Source organism: Fringilla coelebs, assembly GCF_963513975.1.
Source record: "Fringilla coelebs genome assembly, chromosome: 4".
Classification (NCBI taxonomy): domain Eukaryota; kingdom Metazoa; phylum Chordata; class Aves; order Passeriformes; family Fringillidae; genus Fringilla; species Fringilla coelebs.
The window spans coordinates 1014292-1038466 of record NC_140032.1 but is presented as its reverse complement, the minus strand read 5'-3'; the positions used below and the strand labels follow the sequence as shown (position 1 = coordinate 1038466).

General features: G+C 52.1%; 1 protein-coding gene across 2 annotated transcripts in view; it reads right to left on the bottom strand.

Annotated features, from left to right (window-relative positions):
* Positions 1–24175, bottom strand: part of EXOC6B (exocyst complex component 6B) — a 309916-nt gene that overhangs the window by 227887 nt on the left and 57854 nt on the right. For both annotated transcript variants that reach the window (XM_084205070.1, XM_084205071.1), the window contains exons 3-6: positions 21534–21581; positions 19806–19896; positions 19644–19689; positions 15941–16145 (exon numbers count right to left, since the gene is read on the bottom strand). In XM_084205070.1, the coding sequence (XP_084061196.1) occupies positions 15941–16145; positions 19644–19689; positions 19806–19896; positions 21534–21581 (390 nt within the window). The remainder of the gene's footprint in view (positions 1–15940; positions 16146–19643; positions 19690–19805; positions 19897–21533; positions 21582–24175) is intronic.

The following is a 24175-nucleotide window of genomic DNA, read 5'->3' as shown; positions in this document are numbered from 1 at the left end:
CTGGAGCCCCTCCAGGGACTCTGAGGATTCCCTGGATTTTTCCCTTCTCTAGGGGAGCATTCCCAGCTCTCCCAGCCTGGCTCCAGAGCAGAGGGGCTCCAGAATCCTGGAATGATTTTGGTTTGATCACCTCATTCCCTCCTATCCCATGGGCAGGGACACCTCCCACTGCCCCAGGCTGCTCCAGCCCCAGTGTCCAGCCTGGCCTTGGGCACTGCCAGGGATCCAGGGGCAGCCCCAGCAAATCTGGGAATTCCAGCTCAACCCCTGCCCACCCTCCCAGCCAGCAATTCCTCCCCAGCACCCCATGGAAGGTTCCAGCTCCCACAGCCCAGCTCAGACAACCCCAAAGCAGCTGAGGGCCAAGCACTGCTCCTCTCCAGAACTGTCCTTCCCTTGCTTCAGCCAGGATTCCCAGAGCAGCCTCTGGAGATGTTCTCCTGGAGGAGAAGGCCACAGCTGGCACACCCAGAGCTGGTCCCAGCAGCATCCCCAGGACAATGTGACAATCCCAGGAAACCCCAAACACTCAGCGCTGCTCCCATCCCTGCCTGGGAACTCTGATCCCAGTGCCAGGCAGGAACAGCTTCCCAAGGGCTGCCCAACCCCTCTGGGAAGCTGAAAACTTGGGAAAACCCAACGCTGGAGCAGAAGCTGCTCCGAGAGGAAAGCTCTGCTTGTTCTTAACGGGCACACCAAGGGAAAGCTGGCACAGGGGGTGGGATCAGTGGGGAAGCAGCACAAATGGGATTTGCCTGTGCAGGGAAGCACAGCAGCCTCTGCATTCGGGGAGCAGCTCACACACCAACACCTCCTGCTGCTCCTTCTCTAACACAGGAGCAGCTTCTGCCCCAGGCTGTGCAAGGGGCTGACAGCAGACCTGTGGCCAAAGGAGAGAGGAGGAGCTGAGAAGCAAGAAGAAGCTGAAAAGGAGCTCTCTCCAAGGCTGTAAGCAAGGAGACCAAGAGAGGAGAGGAACTGAAGAAAGAAGAGAAGAGAACTTTGCAGCTGGACCAAGCATTTTTAGAAAGTTAGCTCAAGTCACTGTAACTTTCACCAACGGTGTTATGTTGATTTATTGTGGCCAATAGTGAGGGTAGAAGAAGCACAAACAATTAGAAAGTGTATAAAAGGCCAGCCATGTCTGATAACAAAGAGCTGCTACCTGAGACCTCCTCTGGTCTCTGCTCTGTGCTGGGACTGCCCAGACAGCGACACCAAAGCTTCCCCTGGCACCCTCCAGCATCAGACACAGCCACCACCCCCAGCCTGCTCACCCCACAGCTTCTCCTCTTCCTTCTCCCAAGATCTGCCTTGAGCTTTTCCCTACAAATGCTTCCTAAACTCTTCCCAAATCTGCCTGGGGCAGGGAAGGCTCCGTGCCCTCTGCACGCCTGGAATGCCGGGGAAGATCCCTCCAGTCCAGCAGGATCATCTCCAACAGGCTGTTCCCTCCCAGCCCCATCCTTTCCTGAATGGCTTTTTGCCCAATTCCTGAGTTTTGAAAGACCTGAGATGCCCAGAGGATGTTTCTGTGGAAGGTGTTTGGAACAGCAGCAATGGGAACACATCAGGACCCACATTTCCCTCCCAACCCTGCAAAGGAGTGGGGGAACCCTCATCCCTGGGGGATCCAAAATCCCTGTGGATGTGGCACTTGGGGACACGGGGCAGTGGTGGCCTGGGCAGGGCTGGGCTCAGATCTCCCAGGGTTTTCCAACCTGAACAATCCCACGATCCCAAGGCACAGGTGAGCTTGGCCCAGGCCAACACCTGCAGCCATGACATTTTATGAAAAAAACCAAGGAAAGGATTTTCCCTCCTGAGCAGCTGAGAGGCCTCAGGAACAAAATGCAAACAATGATTGTCTGCTGCTGTGGGATGCAGCAGGTGGATCTGGGATGGGGCTCATGTGGTTGTTTCCAATTAATGGCCAATCCCAGTCCGGCTGTCTGGGCTGTTTCGGTCAGTCTGAGCCTTTGTTATTCATTCCTTTTCTATTCTTAGCCAGCCTCCTGATGAAATCCTTCCTTCCATTCTTTTAGTAGAGTTTTTAATATAATATATATCATAAAATAACAAACCAAGCCTTCTGAACATGGAGTCAGATCCTCATCTCTTCCCTCACCCTGAGACCCCTGTGATCACTGTCACAAACGGTGACCCCGAGTGAGGAAAGAACCACCACAAACACCCAGCACCAAAACGCAGATTTTCACCAAAAACCCCAAACCCCACCTTCCCTGAAAATACAGGGCCAGGGAGTGCCCCTGGTGCTGCTGCAGCTCCTTCCTGTGGAGCTGGGTCCCAGCCTTGCCCAGCTCCCTGAGGAGCCAAAAGCAGGAGCAGCAGATGGAGACCCCAGATCAAGACCAGCAGGGTGTCCCAGCCATCCCCTCCCTGTCCCACTCCCAAAAACCAGGACAGGGGAACAAGCAGCTCCTCCTGGCCTGGAGGAACTGAAGGACATTCTCCCTGAAATGAAAGCTGTTCTGAATTTGCCATAGATGGGAATTGGAAGAATATGTGGAGAGGTTTAAACGACCTGAGCCTGACAGCAGAACTCGGGGGTTTTGCAGAAAACCTTGGAGGGAAGGGAAGCCTTGGGCTGCTGCAGGATCCCCTCAGTGGCTGCTGCAGCACCTGGCTGCAATTTGTCCCAGAGTGTCACGGGAAGGGCAGGCAGCTTGGCACCACTCCCTGAAAAATGGAACCAGCATTCCCTGAAAATGGAGCCACCATTCCCTAAAAAATGGAACCAGCATTCCCTGAAAAATGGAGCCACTGGTCTCCAAAAATAGAACTGCCATTCCCTGAAAACCAAACCAAACCACCATTCCCTGACAATGGGGCCACCATTCCCTGAAAACTGAAGCATCATTCCATGACAACAGAGCCACCATTCCCTGAAAAATGGAGCCTCTGGTCCCCGAAAATAGAACTGCCAGTCCCTGAAAACCAAACCACCATTCCCTGACAATGGAGCCACCATTCCATGAGAACTGAGCCAGCACTCCCTGAAAACTGAACCATCACTCCATGACAACAGAGCCACCATTCCCTGAAAACCAAACCAAACCACCATTCCCTGAGAACAGAGCCACCATTCCCCGAGAACAGAGGCACTGTCACAGCACATGTCCCAGCTGAGATGGCCACAACACACACACAGTGTCACCACACAGTTCCAGAAGGCTCCAACCCACGCACAGGAACTCCTCACCTCAGCAGAAAGCTTCAGGTGCCTGCCCACACACAGTAACACCATTCCACTCCACAATTCTCCAAGTGTCTGCCCTTCTTGTTGTCCAGCCCAGCCTTTTATCCCCTCGTGCTCACACATCACACCTGTGTGCCCTGGCTGGTTGCTCAGCACACCTGGGCACTGCTGGCAGTGCTGCTCACCTGCCCTGCACAGCTGCAGCCACTTAGGGCCACAGCCCCACTGCCAGTCACCACAAACTGTGTGCCTGCAGACCACCATGCCCTGAAAACTGAGCCACCACTCCCTGAAAACTGAGCCACCATTCCCTGAAAACTGAGCCACCAGTCCCTAAAAACTGAGCCACCAGTCCCTAAAAACTGAGCCACCATTCCCTAAAAACTGAGCCACCATTCCCTGAAAACTGAGCCACCATTCCCTGAAAACTGAGCCACCAGTCCCTAAAAACTGAGCCACCATTCCCTAAAAACTGAGCCACCAGTCCCTAATAACTGAGCCACCATTCCCTGAAAACTGAGCCACCATTCCCTAAAAATTGAGCCACCAGTCCCTGAAAACTGAGCCACCAGTCCCTGGCAATGGAGCCACCAGTCCCTAAAAGCTGAGCCAACATACCCTGACAATAGAGCCACCATTCCCTGAGAACCAAACCACCATTCCCTGACAATGGAGCCACCATAACTTGAAAATGAAGCCACCATTCCCTGACAATTGAATTAGCATTCCCTGAAAATTGAGCCACCATTCCCTACAAAAACATGGAGCCACCATTCTCTGGTGTGGACACATGGACAACAGCATTGGAAAACACGTGGAAAACAGAACTGCCATTCCCTGAGAACAGAACCAGCATTCCCTGAGAACAGAACCAGCATTCCCTGAAAATAGAACCAGCATTTCCTGAAAATGGAGCCACCATTCCCTGAAAACAGAACCAGCATTCCCTGAGAACCTGACCACTATTCCCTGACAATAAAACCAGCATTCCCTGAAATGTAAACCACCATTCCCTGAAAAGAGAAGCAGTATTCCCTGAGAACTCAGCCACCATTCCCTGACAACCAAAGCACTGCACCTGAGCTGGAAGAAGCCCAGCCCTCAGCACAGACCCATTTCCATCTCATTCCAGCCCCAGGGGGGATTCCCTGGGGATCAGAGCTGTTCCTTCCCTGGGGATCAGAGCTGTCCCTCCCTGGGGATCAGAGCTGTCCCTTCCCTGGGGATCAGAGCTGTTCCCTCCCTGGGGATCAGAGCTGTCCCTTCCCTGGGGATCAGAGCTGTCCCTCCCTGGGGATCAGAGCTGTTCCCTGGGGATCAGAGCTGTTCCCTGGGGATCAGAGCTGTTCCTTCCCTGGGGATCAGAGCTGTTCCTTCCCTGGGGATCAGAGCTGTTCCCTCCCTGGGGATCAGAGCTGTCCCTTCCCTGGGGATCACTCCCAGCCCAGGGAAGGAAGGGCTGGACAAAGCTCCCTGGGAATTCCATGGCAGTGCCATCCCCAAAAGGGGATTTTGGGGCAGCCTGTGCACGAGATTTCAGGTCCCTCCCTGGCAGGTTTGGCTCACCTGGACCAAAAGCCAAAATCTGGGGTGGGGGCAGTTTGGGGTGGGCGTGGCACCCTGAGTTTGGGTGCCCAGCTGGGACCTTGGCACAGCAATGGCATTTTGCCAAATTCACCAAATGTTTGGCAGCTCCAGGGGAGGACCTGGAGACTCGGAGCACCCTGGCACAGTGGTTGGCATGGGAATGGGATGGGATTTAAGGTCCCTTCTCCACGTCTGTGGGACACCAGGAATGCTCCCAAAAGCTCCTCAGATTCCTCCCCATCTCCAGAGTCCCGGGGCAGGAGCAGAGAGAGATCAAACCCCTCCCTGCTACCAAAACCACCCCTGGAATTTTTAAGAGGAGAAATCTGGGAAAACCCAGTCCATTTCAAAGGTTTATGAGCAGCCACATTTTTATTCTTTTTATTGAATTTATCATCCTGGGCAGCAGCATCCTGGCGGGAGCCATTCCCAGAGATTTTGGAGGTGATTCCATCACCTCTCCTGGCAGGGCCGTGCTGCCCCGAGCTGCTCTGCAGCAAACCAGGCACAAATTGAGTTTATTGTGGGATCAGTCTGAGCTGCCTCAGCCCCAGAGCCACGGGATCCTGGAGCTCCTGGGAGCAACCTCCCAGCCTCAAAATAAAAACCAGGAGAAGCAAGAGCAGGAAAAATCACAGCGCCCAACCCAAAAATCACAGTCCAGGCTGCATGAAAGGGGGTTCAGGAATGAATGAAAGGGGGTTCAGGAATGAATGAAAGGAGGTTCAGGAATGAATGAAAGGGGGTTCAGGAATGAATGAAAGGGGGTTCAGGAATGAATGAAAGGGGGTTCAGGAATGAATGAAAGGAGGTTCAGGAATGAATGAAAGGGGGTTCAGGAATGAATGAAAGGGGGTTCAGGGCTGAATGAAAGGGGGTTCAGGGCTGAATGAAAGGGGGTTCAGGAATGAATGAAAGGGGGTTCAGGAATGAATGAAAGGGGGTTCAGGAATGAATGAAAGGAGGTTCAGGAATGAATGAAAGGGGGTTCAGGAATGAATGAAAGGGGGTTCAGGGCTGAATGAAAGGGGGTTCAGGGCTGAATGAAAGGGGGTTCAGGAATGAATGAAAGGAGGTTCAGGGCTGCATGAAAGGGGGTTCAGGGCTGCATGAAAGGAGGTTCAGGGCTCCTCTTTCCCAGCTGCAATCCCACACACACAGCCATTCCTGTTGGCTCTCAGGAAGGAGCAAGGAGTGCTCCTGCCTCCACTTGGCACTTTGCCTAATTATTACCCATTAATTATTAATTGTATCTCAGGGCCTGGAAGAGGTCCAAGGCCAGGCTGGATTTGCTCTGGAGCACACCCTAGGATGTGGAAGCTGTCCCTGCTCACAGAAAAAGGTTGGAACTGGATGATCTTTAAGGCTCCTCCCAAACCAAACCATTCCACGATTGGAAGATGAATGATTTATTTCTAACATCTCTGGATTTCAAGACTTTTTCAAGGTCTAAAAGGCAACCACACAAAAAGCTGGGCCAGCACGTGCTTGCCCTGTAGTTAAACTTTGGATTTTCTGGTGCCAGGGAATTTTCCAGCCATGCCCAGGGAATGTGGATCCACTGCTGGGATCCCCCGGCCCCTACAGTCCTTCCTAACCCAGATGCTGAAATAAAAAAGGCTATGATTTAGCAGTTTCATTTCTGAGGTCATAAAAGGAATTGAGAGGGATGCCCATTTATTAATAAACTTCCTATGGAGTATAAATTTTCAACTCAGACTTAAAGGCACAGAATTCCTGTTAAACAAACAGCGAAACCTTCCCAGAACGCCAGGAAACGGGGAATAAAAAGCCCTTTTATGACAATAAGCACATTTGCAGCTCTGTGATGTGGGAGGGAGCAGAGGGGAAGCACGAGGAAGGGCAGAACCTGCTGAGATCTGCACAAAGCCCTCAGCACCTCCCCAGATGTGTCCTGTGCTTCCCGACGCTCCGCTCGCCTTCCCCATCCGCGGGATCATATTGAACCTCAGGCTCCTGGCCTGACACTCCACTGCAGGAGCCACTCCAGAAACCCTCCCCACTTCTCACATCATTCCCATCTCCTCCTGCTCCTTTTTCCTGCAGCTCCCATCCCGTCCCATCCCATCCCATCCCATCCCTGGCACCACCGGATGTCCCAGTGGGTGGCACACGGAGACAGAGCCCACACGGTGCCACCTCCTGCCTCTGGGATTTCTCACACCTCATCTCCAGAGCCCAGAGAGTGAAGCAAGCCCACAAGTCCCAAACTTCAAAGGTTGGACTTGATGATCTTGGAGGCCTTTCGGGCCTGGATGGACGCGGGCGGCGGTGACGGGAGCGGAGGCTCCGGCTCGGGGCAGACGCTCGGGGAGGTTTTGTCTCAAAAAGCTTCCAGATCAAACACCAGTGGCAAGTGATGGCTCCCCTGCCCGGAGAGGGCTGCTCAGCACTCTTAAAATAACACATTTTGGGGCCAAGGCTTAATGAAAAAAATAGCAGGGGCTCCCAGAGCCGGCTGAGGTTTTCATCCAGCGCAAAACAAAAAAATCTCCTCCCCGTTTTCCTCGAGGAGGTTCTGCAGGAGGTTAACCAGAGGATGCTGAGGGCAGAATTCCCACTGTTCACCCAGCTCCTCCTTGCCAGGAGGAAGGGGATGGCTGTGAACACCCCCGACATTCTGGCAGGGTTTAATTTAAACTCTGAGCCCTGGCAGTGACTCCTCTCCATCCCTCCTTTCTCCAGGGGGACACAGCATCCCCTGCGCTGTGGGAGCCTCTTCCCAAAATCCTGCAAGCCCAGCCCGTGGCTGCCCATGCCCCTTCCCATCTCTCCCCAGCCCCAAGGATGCATTTCCTCTCCTAAGACTTTAATATCCCCAGCAGACGAGCAGCAGGAGCCAAGATTAAGAAGGTCTCGTTCCTAAATTCGACTGGAAAATCAAATTCCTGCTTCCCAAACCTGCCCAGGAGCAGAATCCCCCATGCCATTATCCCCAGCCCGCTGTGGAAATCCTCCCAGCCACCAGAGCGACCTTTCCAAGGCTCTCCTGCCGCATCCAAGCCTGGAAATCTCCCATTTTTTAATAACCAGCCTCATTCTGCCTCGTTAAGGCAAACCCCCGCAACGGGAGCGGGAAGTTCAGCTCTGGGGGAGCCTCTGGAAGTCCTGGGGCAGGATAAACCCCGGCCCCCAGCCAGCAGGAGCTTCCAGAGGCTCTGGCTGAGCCCAGCCTTGGCATGGACACAGCACAGATCCCAGCCAGGGCTCCGTGACCTCTGGAAAACACGGAATGCCACCGGAGCAGTGACAGCCAGCACGGGGACATCCCCTGCCCAGGAAAGGCACCTGCACCCAGTGACCCCAGAAGGATTCCAGCTGTGCTGCCCAGAGACAGCCAGAGCCCAGAAATGCCAGGGGTTACCAGGGTAACTGGGATTATCAGGATGATTGGGGTTATCAGGATAACTGGGGTTATCAGGATAACTGGGATTATCAGGATGATTTGGGTTATCAGGATGATTGGGATTATCAGGGTAACTGGGGCTATCAGGATAATTGGGATTATCAGGATAACTGGGATCATCAGGATAACTGGATTATCAGGATAACTGGGAATATCAGGATGATTTGGGTTATCAGGATAACTGGGATTATCAGGATAATTGCGATTATCATGATAACTGGGATCATCAGGATAATTTGCATTATCAGGATAACTGGGATTATCAGGGTAACTGGGGTTATCAGGATAATTGGGGTTATCAGGATAACTGGGATTATCAGGATAACTGGGATTATCAGGATAATTTGCATTATCAGGATAACTGGGATTATCAGGATAACTGGGAACAAACACGACCCAAAGTGCCTTTTTGGAACGTTGTTCCAGACCAGCAAAAGGCCTCCAGGCAGTGTCTGGAGACTGGGAAATGTCCCTGTGTCCCCTGGAGTGTTGGGAAGTGCTGGCTCTGCAAGAGGGGGAAATGTGGACGTGAGCAGAACCCAGGGAGGGCCAGAATTTCCCAACAATGCCTCGTGCCACATCCCAGTGATCCCAGCACTCCCAGTGATCCCAGCACATCCCAGTGATCCCAGCACATCCCAGAGATCCCAGCACATCCCAGTGATCCCAGCACATCCCAGTGATCCCAGCACATCCCAGTGATCCCAGCATTCCCAGGAAACAGCTCCAAGTGCTCCACAGCCACCTCCAAGGGGACAGCCTGGGGTGTCCCAACAGCTGCTGGGATGGGATGGGATGGGATGGGATGGGATGGGATGGGATGGGATGGGATGGGATGGGATGGGATGGGATGGGATGGGATGGGATGGGATGGGATGGGGTCCCTGCCCAGGGTGGGAGATGTTCCCACTGGAGCCTGGGAATCAGCCTCACCTGGAGCTCCAGGATAGGATCAGAGCAGCAGCTCCTGGACAAGGATGGGAAACCTTCCCACCCTGAGGGCTCTGCTGCCCTTCCCATCCCACATTCCCTCCTCATCCCCCATCCCTTTCCTGGAGGAGGAGGAGGAGGAGACAGAGGAAAAGGAGGGGAAGGAGAAGGAGAAGGAGGAGAAGGAGGAGAAGGAGGAGAAGGAGGAGAAGGAGGAGAAGGAGGAGAAGGAGGAGAAGGAGGAGAAGGAGGAGAAGGAGGAGAAGGAGGAGAAGGAGGAGAAGGAGGAGAAGGAGGAGAAGGAGGAGAAGGAGGAGCCTCTGCCCTAAAGCCTCCATCTTGCTCTCTCTATATCACTATATTCTAAACCCTTAAGCTCTGTTTCCCAGAATCCCTAATGCTGGAAAACACAAGAGGAACATCATTGGTTTTCCAGAGCAGCTGTGGCTGCCCCTGGATCCCTGGCAGTGCCCAAGGCCAGGCTGGACACTGGGAGCTGGCCCTGCCCATAGCAGGTGTGGAATGGGATCACCTTTAATGTCCTTCCCAATCCACTCCCATTCCAGGGGGATTTTGGCTGCCAAGGAGGGAACATGAACTGACCAACCTCAGGTGGTGCAGCCCAGAGGGGACACAAACACCCCAAACCGCTGGCACGAGGATGAAACATCACCTCCCAGCCAGCACAGCTGGAATTCCAACTGCTCCAACTCCTGCTGGACCAAACTGCCCAAATTCCTCCTGGATCAACCTATTCCAGCTCCTCCTGGATCAGCCTGTCACAATTCATCCTGGATCAACCTGTCCCAACTGATCCTGGATCAACCTGTCCCAACTGATCCTGGATCCAGCCTGTCCCAATTAGTCCTGGATCAGCCTCTCCCAACTCTCCCTCTATCAACCTGCCCAAATTCATCCTGGATCAACCTGTTCCAATTCCCACTGGATCAGCCTGTCCCAATTAATCCTAGATAACCTCTCCCAACTCCCCCTGGACCAGCCTGTCCCAAATTCAACCTGGATCAACCTATTCCAATTCATCCTGGATCAACCTGTCCCAGCTCCCCCTGGATCAACCTGTCCCAGCTCCCCCTGGATCAACCTGTCCCAATTCATCCTGTCCAAATTCATCCTGGATCAACCTGTCCCAATTCATCCTGTCCAAATTCATCCTGGATCAACCTGTCCCAATTCATCCTGTCCAAATTCATCCTGGATCAACCTGTCCCAATTCATCCTGTCCAAATTCATCCTGGATTAGCCTGTCCCAATTAATCCCAGATAACCTGTCCAAACTCACCGAGACCAGCCTGTCCAAATTCATCCTGGATCAACCTATTCCATTACCTTCTGGATCAACCTGTCCCAACTCCCCCTGGATCAACCTGTCCCAGTTAATCCTGGATCAACCTGTCCCAACTTCCCCTGGATCAACCTGTCCCAGTTAATCCTGGATCAACCTGTCCCAACTCCCCCTGGATCAACCTGTCCCAGTTAATCCTGGATCAACCTGTCCCAACTCCCCCTATCCAAGCCCAGATCCCCACCTATCCAAGCCCAGCTCTGCTGCATCCCAGTGATTCCCATGAAGAAACTCCTGCTTTTCCTGCCCTCTGGAAAGGCAGCACTGACCCTCTTGGCTGTCCCCAGCCCTGGATCCATGGCTGCCTTTTGGCTGGGTTGTTTTTGGCCCCTCGCTCGCAGCAGCTCCATCCCCAGTGGCCTCCTCCACATGCCCGGCACATTCCAGCCTGGAGCGGGATAACAGAGGCCGGCCCGGATATCAGCACGTGTTAATGGGATGTAATTCAGGCCCGGAGCTCGGAGCCCCGTAAAACAAACCCCACCAAAACCCAAACACACACGCAGGTTCACAGGGCCAAAGTCCAAGTGGAGTTCAAGCGTGCGCAGCTCCTTTCATCCGCTCCGGGCCCCGCAATTAACGACGAGATCTGGAACGCGGCAAACTGCCCCGGAGTAATAAAACTCAGACTGGGATAAGGCCCAGGAGGGAAGGAGGGCAGGGAGAGCTCCTCGGTGGGAGAGCCGGGAATGCCTCCCCGGGTCCATCCCGGGAGCCGCCCCGCTGCCGGGAGCGCTGCCGCCAGATCCTCGCGATTATCGCAAAATGAAACGTTCGGCCCTTGTCAGCGGCAGCCTCGCCTCTGTAATGTTACAAAAACCCCATTTCCTCTCCCATTGTAGCGAGGCCTCCTCCGCTCCCGCTGGTGAAATCAAACAATTTTAAAGGAATTTATATGATCCTAATTTAAACCGAATGGACGGAGCTGCCAATGGCGGCTGGGCGGGCCCCCCGCCAGCCCCGCTCCTCTCCGGAGCTCTGAGCACATCCAGGGAGCGCTCCCGGCCAGCCAGACTGGGCATACTGGGAGGGACGCCCTTGGGGAGAGCCTTTGGAGCAGACACTGGTCAGAGGCACGCTGCACAACCCTGGGACATGCTGCCCTTGGCTGAGATGTGCCCCAGGAAAAGGGATGTGAGGCAGGATGTCCTGAGGAGCAGAACAGAAGATACGGGGCAAGATGCTCTGCTGACACTTTCACCAAGCTCTGCTATGTGACCAAAGCCCTCTGTCCCACACACGGTGCTTTGTACCAACCAGATGTGCTCCCACCTGGCTGAACCCTGCAGTGCCACACAAATGCACCCTCAGATTTGCAATAAATCAGCACTGACCTCCGTGAGGATCCCGCTCTGACCCCAAGGGCTCCTCTCTCTCCATCTCTTTCTCCCCCTCACTCCCTTTACCCCCTGCCCCACTGACCCCACCACGGCAGCCCAGCTGCTCCTCCTGCCCTTCCCTGGAGCTGGGGGGTGGACACAGCCCCGTGCTCCCATTCCAGATGGCTCCAAATCAGCTTTTCCAAGGGGGAATGGCACTGGGAGCTCCCTCCTCAAAGCACAGACTCCAACCTGGAGATAAATCTGCTCCCAAACCTTCCTGAAGTCTGCACATCCCTCCCATAAAACAGCAGGAAGCTGGGATTTGGAGAAGCTGGAAGATGTAAAATTCCCTCTATCATCCACAGGGAAATGAGAGACAAAAGGGTCCAGGAGAGCTGGAGAGGGACTGGGGACAAGGGACAGAGGGACAGGAGCCAGGGAATGGCTGCCACTGGGAAAGGGGAGATTGGGCTGGGATCTTGGCAAGGAATTGCTGGCTGGGAGGGTGGGCAGGGGCTGGGCTGGAATTCCCAGATTTGCTGGGGCTGCCCCTGGATCCCTGTGAGTGTCCCAGGCCAGGCTGGATCCCCCTGGGGCAGGGGGAGGTGTCCCTGCCAGGGATGGGTGGAATTGGTGATTTTTAGGGTCCCTTCCATCCCAAGCCATTCCATGGTAACCACGCACGAGCGGCTCCCCAGCTCTGTCCCCCACAGGATGAAGAACTGACTCCCCCTGGTATTTCCTGGGAATTTTAGGGACCCCTCATTCCAGGCTGCCCCATCCCTGACCTTGGGCAGGGCAGGAGCAGCCAATCCCCACCACCTCCAGAGCCTGGCTGGGTTCTCCAACTGGAAATACTGGGAGGAGGAGGAGGAGGAGGAAGGTCTGGAATTAGTGAGGAACACATCAGGAGAAGGCACAGGATTCCCTCAGAGTGAGAGATGGAGAAGCAGTTTGGTTTTGTGTAGGAGACATTTATGGAAGTGATGTAAAGTTTTTAGAGAAGTATTCTGAAGGTTTTGTTCTAATTTTTATTGCATTTTCTTTTAGTTCCTGCTAATAAATTTTTCTTTATACCCTTTAAAATTTTTAAATCTGCTTTACCTTTCTCCTAATCCTACCTCACAGCAAAAAATAAGTACGCTAATAATTAACCAACACTAAACCCACCACACTCATTAGTACATTAACCAAAAATCCCTAAATTAGCAAAATTTCAAACTGGCAAACAAAAGCCACCACAAGAAGGAACAGAGCCACAGGAGCAGGAGGGATGGGGAGAGCAGAGCTGTGGATTGGGAAGGGATGGAAACCAAAGTACAGAGGTTTCTCCAACCAGAAGAACAAAAAAGGTGCTGAATTGATGGAAATTTCTCCACATTTTTCACCTGAAATCCACAGATGTGGTTGGACATCCACATCCCTCCTCATCCACCAGCACAGAGCCAGGAGATTGGAATCCTCTGCCAGAAACCCAAACATGGAATTGGAAACTGCCAGACAACCCCTCCACCTGTGATGTCCCTAAAACTGATAAACATCCTCCAGGGGACAAAAAAGATTCAATAATGACATGAAGTGTTCCCTGTGTTATCTGGACACCAAAAGGAAATGGAATTCCTGCTCCTTCCCAGCCCCAGGGACCAAGGAAGGATCCTCCCAAAGCTCTGCCTCCACAAGGAACTCAAGGAGAATTTTTATGGGGAATTCTGCTCTAGGAATTGCTGCCTCAGGTGAATGCAGCACCTGGAGCCCTCCCAGACCTCACCCCCCCGCACAGCTGGATGCACATCTGGACTGGGAGGGGTTTCTGCACCTTCAGGAAGTTTGACCTGAATGAAAGTTTGCTGAACTCTCAGGTGCCAACAGCTCCATCCCATGAGGGTTTGCCTTCCCAAAAAAACACCAGGAAGGAGCTGGGACGATAAAAAGGCACTGAAATAGAGGGAATTAAATTAATGAATAAACTCCTCAAGGTGGGCTGCTCCAGAGAAAGGCTGGGGTTTGCAAGACACAAAATTGAATTTGGTTCTGCCCATAAACACAACAGCAAAATCCCAGCAGCTCCTGGAGAATTCCAGCCAAGCATTCCCAGGCATCCACCACCAGCAGGGAAGGACCTCAGTGCCCTGGCAGGAACAGCTCCCTGCCCCTGCTCCTGAATTCCAGCAAAGCTCCAAAACCCTCCTGGAGAGCAGCTCCAGAGCCTCTCCCAGCTCTGCTGGGATGAGATGAAATCCAAATATTCAGTGGGAGTGGGAAAGGCAATTCCTGATTTAGGGCACACCCAAGGAGGGTCAGTTCATCAGCTCATCCTCCACAGAAACAACCACTGGAAAAGGCAAGGGAGGCACCAGCCAGGTGTGGGCTGGATTTAAAATCAGCTTAGGACACAAAATTCATGGAATTGCAGTGCACAAACTCTTGGTTTTTTATCCCAGACCTGGGGAATCAACCCAATGTCTCCAGGTCTTCCAGTAGCACCAATTCCCTGTGCAGGAAAGTGGAAAATACAAGTGAAAAATGGAGTTATGGGGAATTGTGATGTCTCAAGTTTTAGTTTTTCTGTTTTTCAGATCTGTGCTGCTTCAGTTTGTGGGTCTGAGCTCCATATTATGGGATGCTGAGCTCTGCACAGAGCAGGGAGACAAAACAATTCCTGCTCCAGCTGGGACCAAGGACAAATGATCCAAATCTCAGCCCAAGAGCACAAACCCCATGGGCTGGAGAGAGAAAAACAAGCAGGGTGGGACTGCAGGGGCTGAAGCTGGGATGGGACAATGAACTGCAAGGTGCAAATGGAGCAGAACTGATCCCAGGGAGAGACCCCGTGCCCGGCCGGGCATTTTGGGGCCATTTTGGGTCATCTTGGGTTCTTTTTGGGACCATTTTGGTTCATCTTGGGTTCATTTTGGGACCATTTTGGTTCATCTTGGGTTCATTTTGGGACCATTTTGGGTCATCTTGGGTTCATTTTGGGACCATTTTGGTTCACCTTGGGTTCTTTTTGGGACCATTTTGGTTCATCTTGGCTGCAGCCCTGGCTGGGCTCTTGTGCTGCCCAAGGTGGATCCATGGAGGGGATTCTTTTACTAAATCCCTGCTTTATTCTTGAACTCTGCCCAGCCTCTGCTCTAGGGCAGCCGTCTCAAGCCCAACTGCCCCTCCCAGACTGCCACAAGACCATGGAAAACTCTGGGAGAAGCCAAGGACACAACGGATCCTCACTTCTCAACAGCCTAAAACCCAGCATAAAACTCCAGGAGCAACCAGGGAAGGAACAACTGCTCCTCACCCAGCAACAAAATCCCAAACTGAACCCACAGCCCTGGCTTCGAGAAGCAGAATTTCCCCACAACAAGCAAACCTACAACCTCTTCCCAAAAAATGGGTGATTGCCTCCAAAAGCCCCCAAATCCCACCTGTTCCATGGCAGTCTGATCTCAATTCCCAAAAATCCCACCTGTTCCATGGCAGTCTGATCTCAATTCCCAAAAATCCCACCTGTTCCATGGCAGTCTGAACCCAAATGCCCCCAAATCCCACCTGTTCCATGGCAGTCTGATCTCAATTCCCACCAATTCCCCCCAAATCCCACCTGTTTCATGGCAGTCTGATCCCAATCCCCCCAGATTCCCCCAATCCTCCCCAGTTCCCCCATTCCCACCTGTTCCATGGCGGTCTGACCCCAATCCCCCCCCAATCCCCCCCATTCCCACCTGTTTCATGGCACTCTGACCCCAAGTCCCCCCAATTCCCACCTGTTCCATGGCAGTCTGACCCCAATCCCCCCAATCCCCCCCATTCCCACTTGTTCCATGGTGGTCTGACCCCAATCCCCCCCAGATTCCCCCAATCCCCCCTGTTTCATGGCCCTCTGACCCCAATCCCCCCCATTCCCCCCCCAATTCCCACCTGTTCCATGGCACTCTGACCCCAATCCCCCCCATTCCCACCTGTTCCATGGCACTCTGACCCCAATTCCCACCTGTTTCATGGCAGTCTGACCCCAATCCCCCCCAATTCCCCCGTTCCCACCTGTTTCATGGCGGTCTCACCCCAATCCCCCCCAATCCCCCCCAAATTCCCACCTGTTTCATGGCGGTCTCTCCGATCCTGTCCGAGTGCTTGCGGATGCTCTCCAGGAAGTCCTTCAGGTCGGACATGGAGAGCTCCTTGATCTCCTCGCGCAGCCGCGGGATGTTGTCCACCATCACCTTGCAGAAGCGGTAGTGGCTCACCTGGGGCAGGAAGGTGTGCTCCAGGTGCTCCAGGGTCTTCAGGGCTGGGTAGTGCCTGGGGGAGCAGGGAAGGGTCAGGAGCAGCCTGGGCAGCCCGCTCTGGGGGGAATGTGTGCTCCACATTGCGAGGCAAGATGGATTCTGCCACCATCTCTTGTCATCAGAGGATGAGCTGATGAACTGAACCTCCCTGGGTGTGCCCTAAATCAGGAATTGCCTTGCCCACTCCCACTGAATATTTGGATTTCATCTCATCCCAGCAGAGCTGGGAGAGGCTCTGGATGGATTCTGTCACCATCTGGCAGCTGTCTGGGGTCAAGTGGGCAATCCTCCTTATCTCTCTCTAGGTGATCACAATCACTCCTCCCTGGGAGGGGACATCTGCTGATAAGAGGCTGTTAAATGTCACAGCTTGGCTGATAAGAACTGTAACATCCCATTGTGAGATGCTCTGCCCAGAGGGAGGAGCCAAGCATTCCTACCCAGATATAACCTGGAGATTCTGACACACCAGCACGGCTCTTCTCCACTGGACTCCCCAGAGGAACAGCAGCTGCTTCTACTTCCACGGATCTGCAGAGGAAGAATTCACCCCTTTCCTACAGGACCCCCTGCTCCAACAGAACCACCCCTGACACTCCAGGAGGACTGCAGCCCCTTTTCCAACTGGACTGCTACCAACACCCTGACCCACGGGGTGTCAGGTTGAGTTCTGCCTCTGTCAGTGTTGTTCTGGTGTATTGCATTGTTGTATTTTATCCTTTTATTTTTTTCCCTTCCCTATTAAAGAACTGTTATTTCCTGCTCACATATTTTTGCCTGAGAGCCCCTTATTTAAAATTCATAGCAATTGGGAGGGGTGGGGAGGGTTTGCATTCTCCATTTCAGGGGAGGCTCCTGTCTTTCCGAACCAAGACAGTGTGGGAGCCCAGGGCACAGGGAATGTTCCTCTGCCTGCCCTGAGCCCCAGGAGAACACTGCACTGCTTTAACCTTCATCCATGGAGAGAGCTTCCAAGATTTTGGGATGATTTGGAATCTACATGTGTGAAATACAGTAATATAGTCTATAAGGAGACATAAACTTTAAGGAATTTAGAGATTTTAGAGGAGCTGAAGTTTTAGTTAGAGATAGGCTTTATTAGAGTTAATCAAAGTAAATTAGTAGGCCTTGATGAAGTTAAGAGTTGGTAGTTAACTAATAACTGATTGTTTGTCAACATGATGTTTGCTTAGCTAGGTTTTTAATGAAGAATATGGAAACTGATAAATGGCTTTTAGGAGCATAAGACAATTGTGGACCTCCTCTGCTCTGAAACCAACTGAGGACAGGGAATGGGAGTTCTACCAAGGGTTCATTTGTCATGTTTGCACTGAAAAGGTAGAAAGGTCAGAACGAGGAAAACTTCATTGACTTCCTCATTTTGGGACCCCTCCCCATTAAAAAGACCATGGACCCATTTTGAAGCAGGGAATAGGCTGTGCCAAAGTCATGAATATGCATTTGTATTTTGGGTATTCAACACTTGTATGGATAAAAGGGCTCTGTAATCACCTGTAAATTGGGTGTGTTTTTGGGAGCCATTCCACAATGAACACACACTTTCTAACTTTAAACTGTTACAGAGTCTTTGGATATTGGTACTAGATCAATATTCATATTGGGAATGGGATGTACCAAAGGTATGAATATGGGTTTGTATTTTGGGTATTCAATACTTTATAGATAAAAGGGCTCTGTGATCACCTGTAAATTGGGTGTGTTTTTGGGGGCCATCCCACAATGAACACACACTTTCTAACTTTAAACTGTTACAGAGTCTTTGTCCCTCACAGCTTTGTCGGTACTAGATCAATATCCATAATTTTAATAAATCAGTCACAGGGTGAGAAACTTGTGAGTTTTGGGGTTTTAGTATGGAGATGGACAGAAGACAAGAGGGAGGATTTTGGGACATTGTCTGATCTCCCTGTTCTTCATCTCCTCCATTTTCTGCAGTGTTGGTGGCACAGAGGGATGGGACAGAAAGAGCCACAATCAGATGTTGCATGAACAAACAAATGATTAGTTATTGGTAGAAAGGTAGAAATAAAATACATTCTAAGAGTTAACTGGACAAAACCCTTCCAGGATTTTACTATTCCATTTCTCACTGCTTGGAGACCACACAGAGCCAGGGGTAAATAAAAAGATCTGATCCCTCCAGAGCATCCAGATCCCTCTAGAAATTTTGGACTTTTCAACCATTTTCCACACAGCCATGGCAAAAAAAGCTTTTCTGTCCCTTCCTTCAATTCTGGCCAATTCAGAGAAAAACTCCCTCTCTCCACCCTGATCATTCCTCTGGGATCAGCTCCACCTCCAGCTCCTGGCCTTGGATTCTCCATTTGGAAAATGCCTGAGCTGGTTTAGAAACACCCCCAAATTCCTCCTGTCTGTGGAGTTTATTCCCCCTAACACAAATCCAGCCCTGATGGCAGGAACCCCCCGTGGCTGCCCCTTCTGGAATGATCCAGGTGAGACCTGGAGCAGATGAAAACCATGGAATATCTGTGCTGTGTCTGCTGAATGCAGCCACCAAACCCAGAGCAAAATAAAAACCCAGCCAGGGCTCCCAATATTCCTGAAATGTGGATTTCAGTGTGGGTTTGTTTCTAAATGAACCAATCCAAGTAATGGAGGGGAAAAAGGGGAAGCAACTCTCAGCTGCAGCCCCTGGAAATGCTGCCCAGAGGGAGGGCATGGAGCAGCTGGAGGATTCCCTGCAGGAATTCCCAGGGATCAGCTCCAGCTCTCACCCCACATCTGCCAGCAGATCAGCCCCAAAACATCCCCAGGACATTTGGAGAGCTCATCCCTCCCCTGGAGTGGCCTGGGAAGAGCCAGGAGCTGCTGGGAATGCCAGAGCAGGGCTGGGAATGCTGTTCCAGCCTGGCACCCAGCTGCAGGCACCCTTTCCCCTTCAGCAGCTCTCTGTGCCCAGTTTGCCACTCCCAGGGCTCCCAAATCTCTCCCTGCTGCTCAGACTAACCAGGATTCCTCCCAAAATCCCAGATTTTCATCCCTCAGCATGCCAGTAGACGAGGGTGGGAAATTCCTGGATTTACAGCCCAGCACTCCCGAGGCACCAAGTGTTGAGGAATTATTTCTAGAGCAGAAGTTTCCTCCCCAGCTCCCACAACCTGATATTTCCAGCTCTTTGCTTTCCCCCTACATTCCCTGGGATCTCTCAGATTGGATCAAGATTTGTTTTTTTGTTTTATGGCATTCATGGAATAAAGTTTAGTTGGTGAAACACCTTGGTTGCACGCACAATACTGAGGTGCCATAAAAAACCAAGGAGCATCCACCTGAATTCCCAAAATCTGACCCTGCTGCCATCCCCATTCTCAGCTGGACCACAGGAGGATGAGCAGGACTGTGAGGAAAAGCAGCCAAAACCCAGGAAATTTAACCTGGAGAAGCTGGTTTTGAACTGCTGAGATTCTCCTTAAATTAGCCAGCACCAAACAATTCCTTGGACTCCTCCCCTAAAACCCCAGCCCAGATTTACCTCTTGGATTTCATCTGCTCCCGCAGCTTGCTGTACATCTCCAGCACTGGGGAGAGAAGGAAAACACAGCTCTGAGACAGGAGCACGCAGCTGGGAATCCACAAAGGAAGGAAAAAACTGGGAATTCCACCAAAGAGCTCCAAAAACGAGGAGGTTCCTCACCAGGGAGACACAGGGTGAGTTTATCCACCGTGGCTGAGATGTTCCTCTGCTGCAGCCGGCACTGCCTCAGCTCCTCCATGGCCAGGATCAGCTGGGAAAAGGGGAAAAGCTCCCTCAGGATCAGCACCCAGCCCTGGGCTCCATCCCAAGAGCAGCAGAGCCCAAACCTGCCCTGACAAGGGATCGGGGCAGCTCCAGCCAGGGAACCCCCCCGAACTCCCTGGCTTCCAAACAGGGAGCAGCACAGCCAAAGGCATGGAAGTGGCCTTGGAGCTCATCCTGTGGATTCCAAAATGTTATTTCCCCTTCCCATTTTGGGCATCTCTTCCAAGGTTTTTGGTTCTCAAAGGCAGGATGTGGCCGCTCGCTCCCAGGGATCCTCCTCATCCCAAAGTGAGCAGGGATTTCATGAGGCTCCAGGAGAGAGCCCTGGCGTGGGGAAAAGGGGAAAGCAGGGACACAGGGAGGGAATTCTCACATCCCAAAGTGAGCAGGGATTTCATGAGGCTCCAGGAGAGTCCTGGCGTGGGGAAAAGGGGAAAGCAGAGACACAGGGAGGGAATTCTCACATCCCAAAGTGAGCAGGGATTTCATGAGGCTCCAGGAGAGAGCCCTGGCGTGGGGAAAAGGAAAAGCAGGGACACAGGGAGGGAATTCTCACATCCCAGAGCCAACAGGGATTTCATGAGGCTCCAGGAGAGAGCCCTGGCGTGGGGAAAAGGGGAAAGCAGGGACACAGGGAGGGGATCCTCACATCCCAAAGTGAGCAGGGATTTCATGAGGCTCCAGGAGAGAGTCCTGGCATGGGGAAAAGGGAAAGCAGGGACACAGGGAGGGAATTCTCACATCCCAGAGCCAACAGGGATTTCTCAGGGCTGAGACTCCAATAAAAAAAAACTGGGATGCAGAAAAAGGAAAACCAAGGATACAAAGCCAGGTTGGACAGGGAATTCTCACATCCCAAAGCTAAAAGGGATTTCTCAGGGCTCAGACTCCAAGAGAAATCCTGGGATGGGGACAAGGGGAAAACCAGGACACAAGGCCAGGCTGGACAGGGAATTCTCACATCCCAAAGTAAACAGGGATTTCATGAGGCTCCGGGAGAAAATCCTGGGGATGGGGAAAAGGGGAAAACAAGGAGGGAATTCTCACATGCCAAAGTTAACAGGGATTATTCAGTGTTCAGACTCCAAGAGAGATCCTGGGATGGGGACAAGGGGAAAACAGGGACACAAGGCTGGGCTGAACAGGGAATTCTCACATCTCAAAGTTACCAGGGATTTCTCAGAGCTCAGGCTCCAGAAGAAAATCCTGGGGATGTGGAAAAGGGAAAAAACAAAGATACAGGGAGGAAATTCTCACATCCCAAAGCTAAAAGGGATTTCTCAGGGCTCAGGCTCCAGAGAAAATCCTGGGGATGTGGAAAAGGGAAAAAACAAAGATACAGGGAGGAAATTCTCACATCCCAAAGCTAAAAGGGATTTCTCAGGGCTCAGGCTCCAGAGAAAATCCTGGGATGTAGAAAAAGGAAAACAGGGATACAAGGCCACGTTGGACAGGGAATTCTCACATCCCAAAGCTAAAAGGGATTTCTCAGGGCTCAGGCTCCAGAGAGAATCCCGAGGATGTGGAAAAGGGAAAACCAATGATGCAAAGCCAGGTGGGACAGGGAATTCTCCCTCCCACACCATTCCAGGCTGCAGCTCCAGGACTGGATCCATCACTTACTTCTTTCCCTTCGTTCTGCAGCTTCCGGTTGGTGTCTGTCACTTGGTTCTGTGGGAATATTGGGAAAAGCACTGAGCACATCCCATAAATCAGCACAATGTTCTCCCCACCAAAACAAACTGCCCATAAACACCGTCCCTCATCCCTCCCCACGGCTCCCATCCCAGGGAGAAGCTGTTTATGGCTCAGCTAACAGCCACAAGCCCAAGGATTTCCCTCTTTGCCACCAGAGAAAAGGGAAAGGCAGCAGGAATTCATTCCAGGGCATGGAAGCCTCAAAATGCTGGAGTTTTCATGGATCCACTTTGGAAAAGGACACGAGGCCAGGTTGGACAGGGAATTTTCCTCATTTCAAGCTAACAGGGATTTCTCAGGGCTCAGGTTCCAGAGAAAATCCTGAGGATATGGAAAAGGGAAAAACAAGGACACAAATCCAGGGATTTGCCTCTTTGCCACCGGAGAAAAGGGAAAGGCAACAGGAATTCATTCCAGGGCATGGAAGCCTCAAAATGCTGGAGTTTTCATGGATCCAGTTTGGAAAACTCCAGTTTCCACCTGAGTGAGGGAGCAATTAATTCCTTTCCCTATCACCAAATCAATTCCATTTAGGTTTTAACTCCTTCATATCCCAGCAGGAAAGGATTCTTTAGCAGGAGCTTTCCCTAGAAAAAAGATTATATTTACATTTACATTTACATTTACATTTATATTTATATTTATATTTATATTTATATTTATATTTATATATTTGTATTTATAGAAACCCTTATAAAACTTCCTTTAGGATCTTCACCTCCCTCTAGATGGATCCTTGCTCCTGCCTGGTCTAAGATATTTTTATATACCTGGGATACAAAAACTCCGTATTTTTTCTGGATTATCCCTCCAAGCTGGAGCTCAGAGGTGGGAAATTTCCACTTGGCAAAGCTGAGGATTCCCTGGAGTGGGAAGAGCCCAGCCCTTCCCAGCCCCAGGAGGACCCACAGGAGAACAAAGGGGATTTTGGGCTCATCAGGATGGAAAATCAGGAGTTCTCCCATGATTCAGCCAAGGAGTGGGAAGAGAACTTTGGGAATTCTCCTGAGTTCAGGCAGGGGAGGGCTGGAAGCCCTGGGACAGCTGGAAAAACCAACACCAACTTCCAAGACAACATTCCAGCTCCAGATCTCTGCCACCATAGCCAATTCCTGAGGGAATTCCGGCAGGGCTGCTCAGGGATCTGGGATTTCACATCACTCTGAGATTTCCATGCCATAAAATCCCTTTTTTCCCCAAAAAAATCTCCTTCTGCAGCTCCTAAAGCTGGAAATGTTCATTTCCAAGCTCAGTCCTGTAAGAGTTTTTTTTTTGATCCAGGTTCTCCCCACAGTGGGAGCTGCTGCTGCATTCCTGCCCCGTTTTGGGAACAAATTCCTGCCTCATTTCCAGAGTTCTGCTCCTTCTGGAAGCAGAACCTTCCCCAGAGCTTGGGAAACACCACGAGCTGGGAGACAGAGCCCTGAAAGGGCTTCCAGGAGTGGGAGATCTCACAAATCATGGAAATGAGGAATTTTTAACAAATTTCACCCCAGGGAAGGAACAGCACGTGGAGCTCTCCCATTCTCCAGCAGGATGGGGATGAAGGAGCAGGAGGAGCTCCAAGGTGCATTGGGAAGGTAAAAAAACCATCCTGGAGCAGAAATCCAGCAGGGAGCAGCTGAGAGAGCTGGGAAGGGGCTGGAGAATCCCTGAGGAGCTGGGCAGGGGCTGGAGAATCCCTGAGGAGCTGGGCAGGGCTGGAGAATCCCTGAGGAGCTGGGCAGGGGCTCAGCCTGGAGCAAAGGAGGCTCAGGGGGCCCTTGTGGCTCTGCACAGCTCCTGGCAGGAGGGGACAGCCGGGGGGTCGGGCTGTGCTCCAGGGAACAGGGACAGGAGCAGAGGGGAGGCTCGGGGTGGATTATTGGGAATATTGCTCATGGGAAGGGCTGCCCAGCACTGGAAGGGGCTGCCCAAAGAGGCAGTGGAGTCTCCATCCATCCCTGGAAGGGTTCAAACCCTGTGGATGTGGCACTGGGGACTGGGCTTTGCTCGACTTAAAGATCTGGAGCAACTTTTCCAACCTCACCAATTCCATGATCCCAACATCTCCGTCCTTTCTGAGCTCACCAAGTCACACAGAAGGAAAACTTTGGGTTCACCCACACCAGATTGATTCAGGATCCATTTTTCCCCTCATTGGAACAGATCCTGGGCCACCACGGTGCCCCCCTGGCCCAGCCTTCCCAGGAAGGTCTGTGGTGCTTCCAGCAGCAGAGCCACCAACCTCAGAGCTCCCTCCCATTCCCAACCCAGTGCTCCCCAGCTTCCCAGGATGGAGGGAAGGAGTTCTCCATGATTCCCCCCCAGCATCTGCATCCCATCTCTGGCCCTGCTGCAGTAGCTGCAGCCCCGCTGGCTGCCTGCCCTGCCCAAAACCTGCTCATTTCCTTTATGATGTTTGGAGCTTTTACGAGCAGGAGCCCAGCATCTCCTCCAAAGATTATTTGATTTGTTCAGATCCCGAAAATCCCACCAGGAAAACGGAATCCGTGTCGGGTAATTTAAAACCCCTCCTGAAGCCGGGCAGGGGCTGGAGGGGTTGGCTGTGAAACCCCCCGGCAATC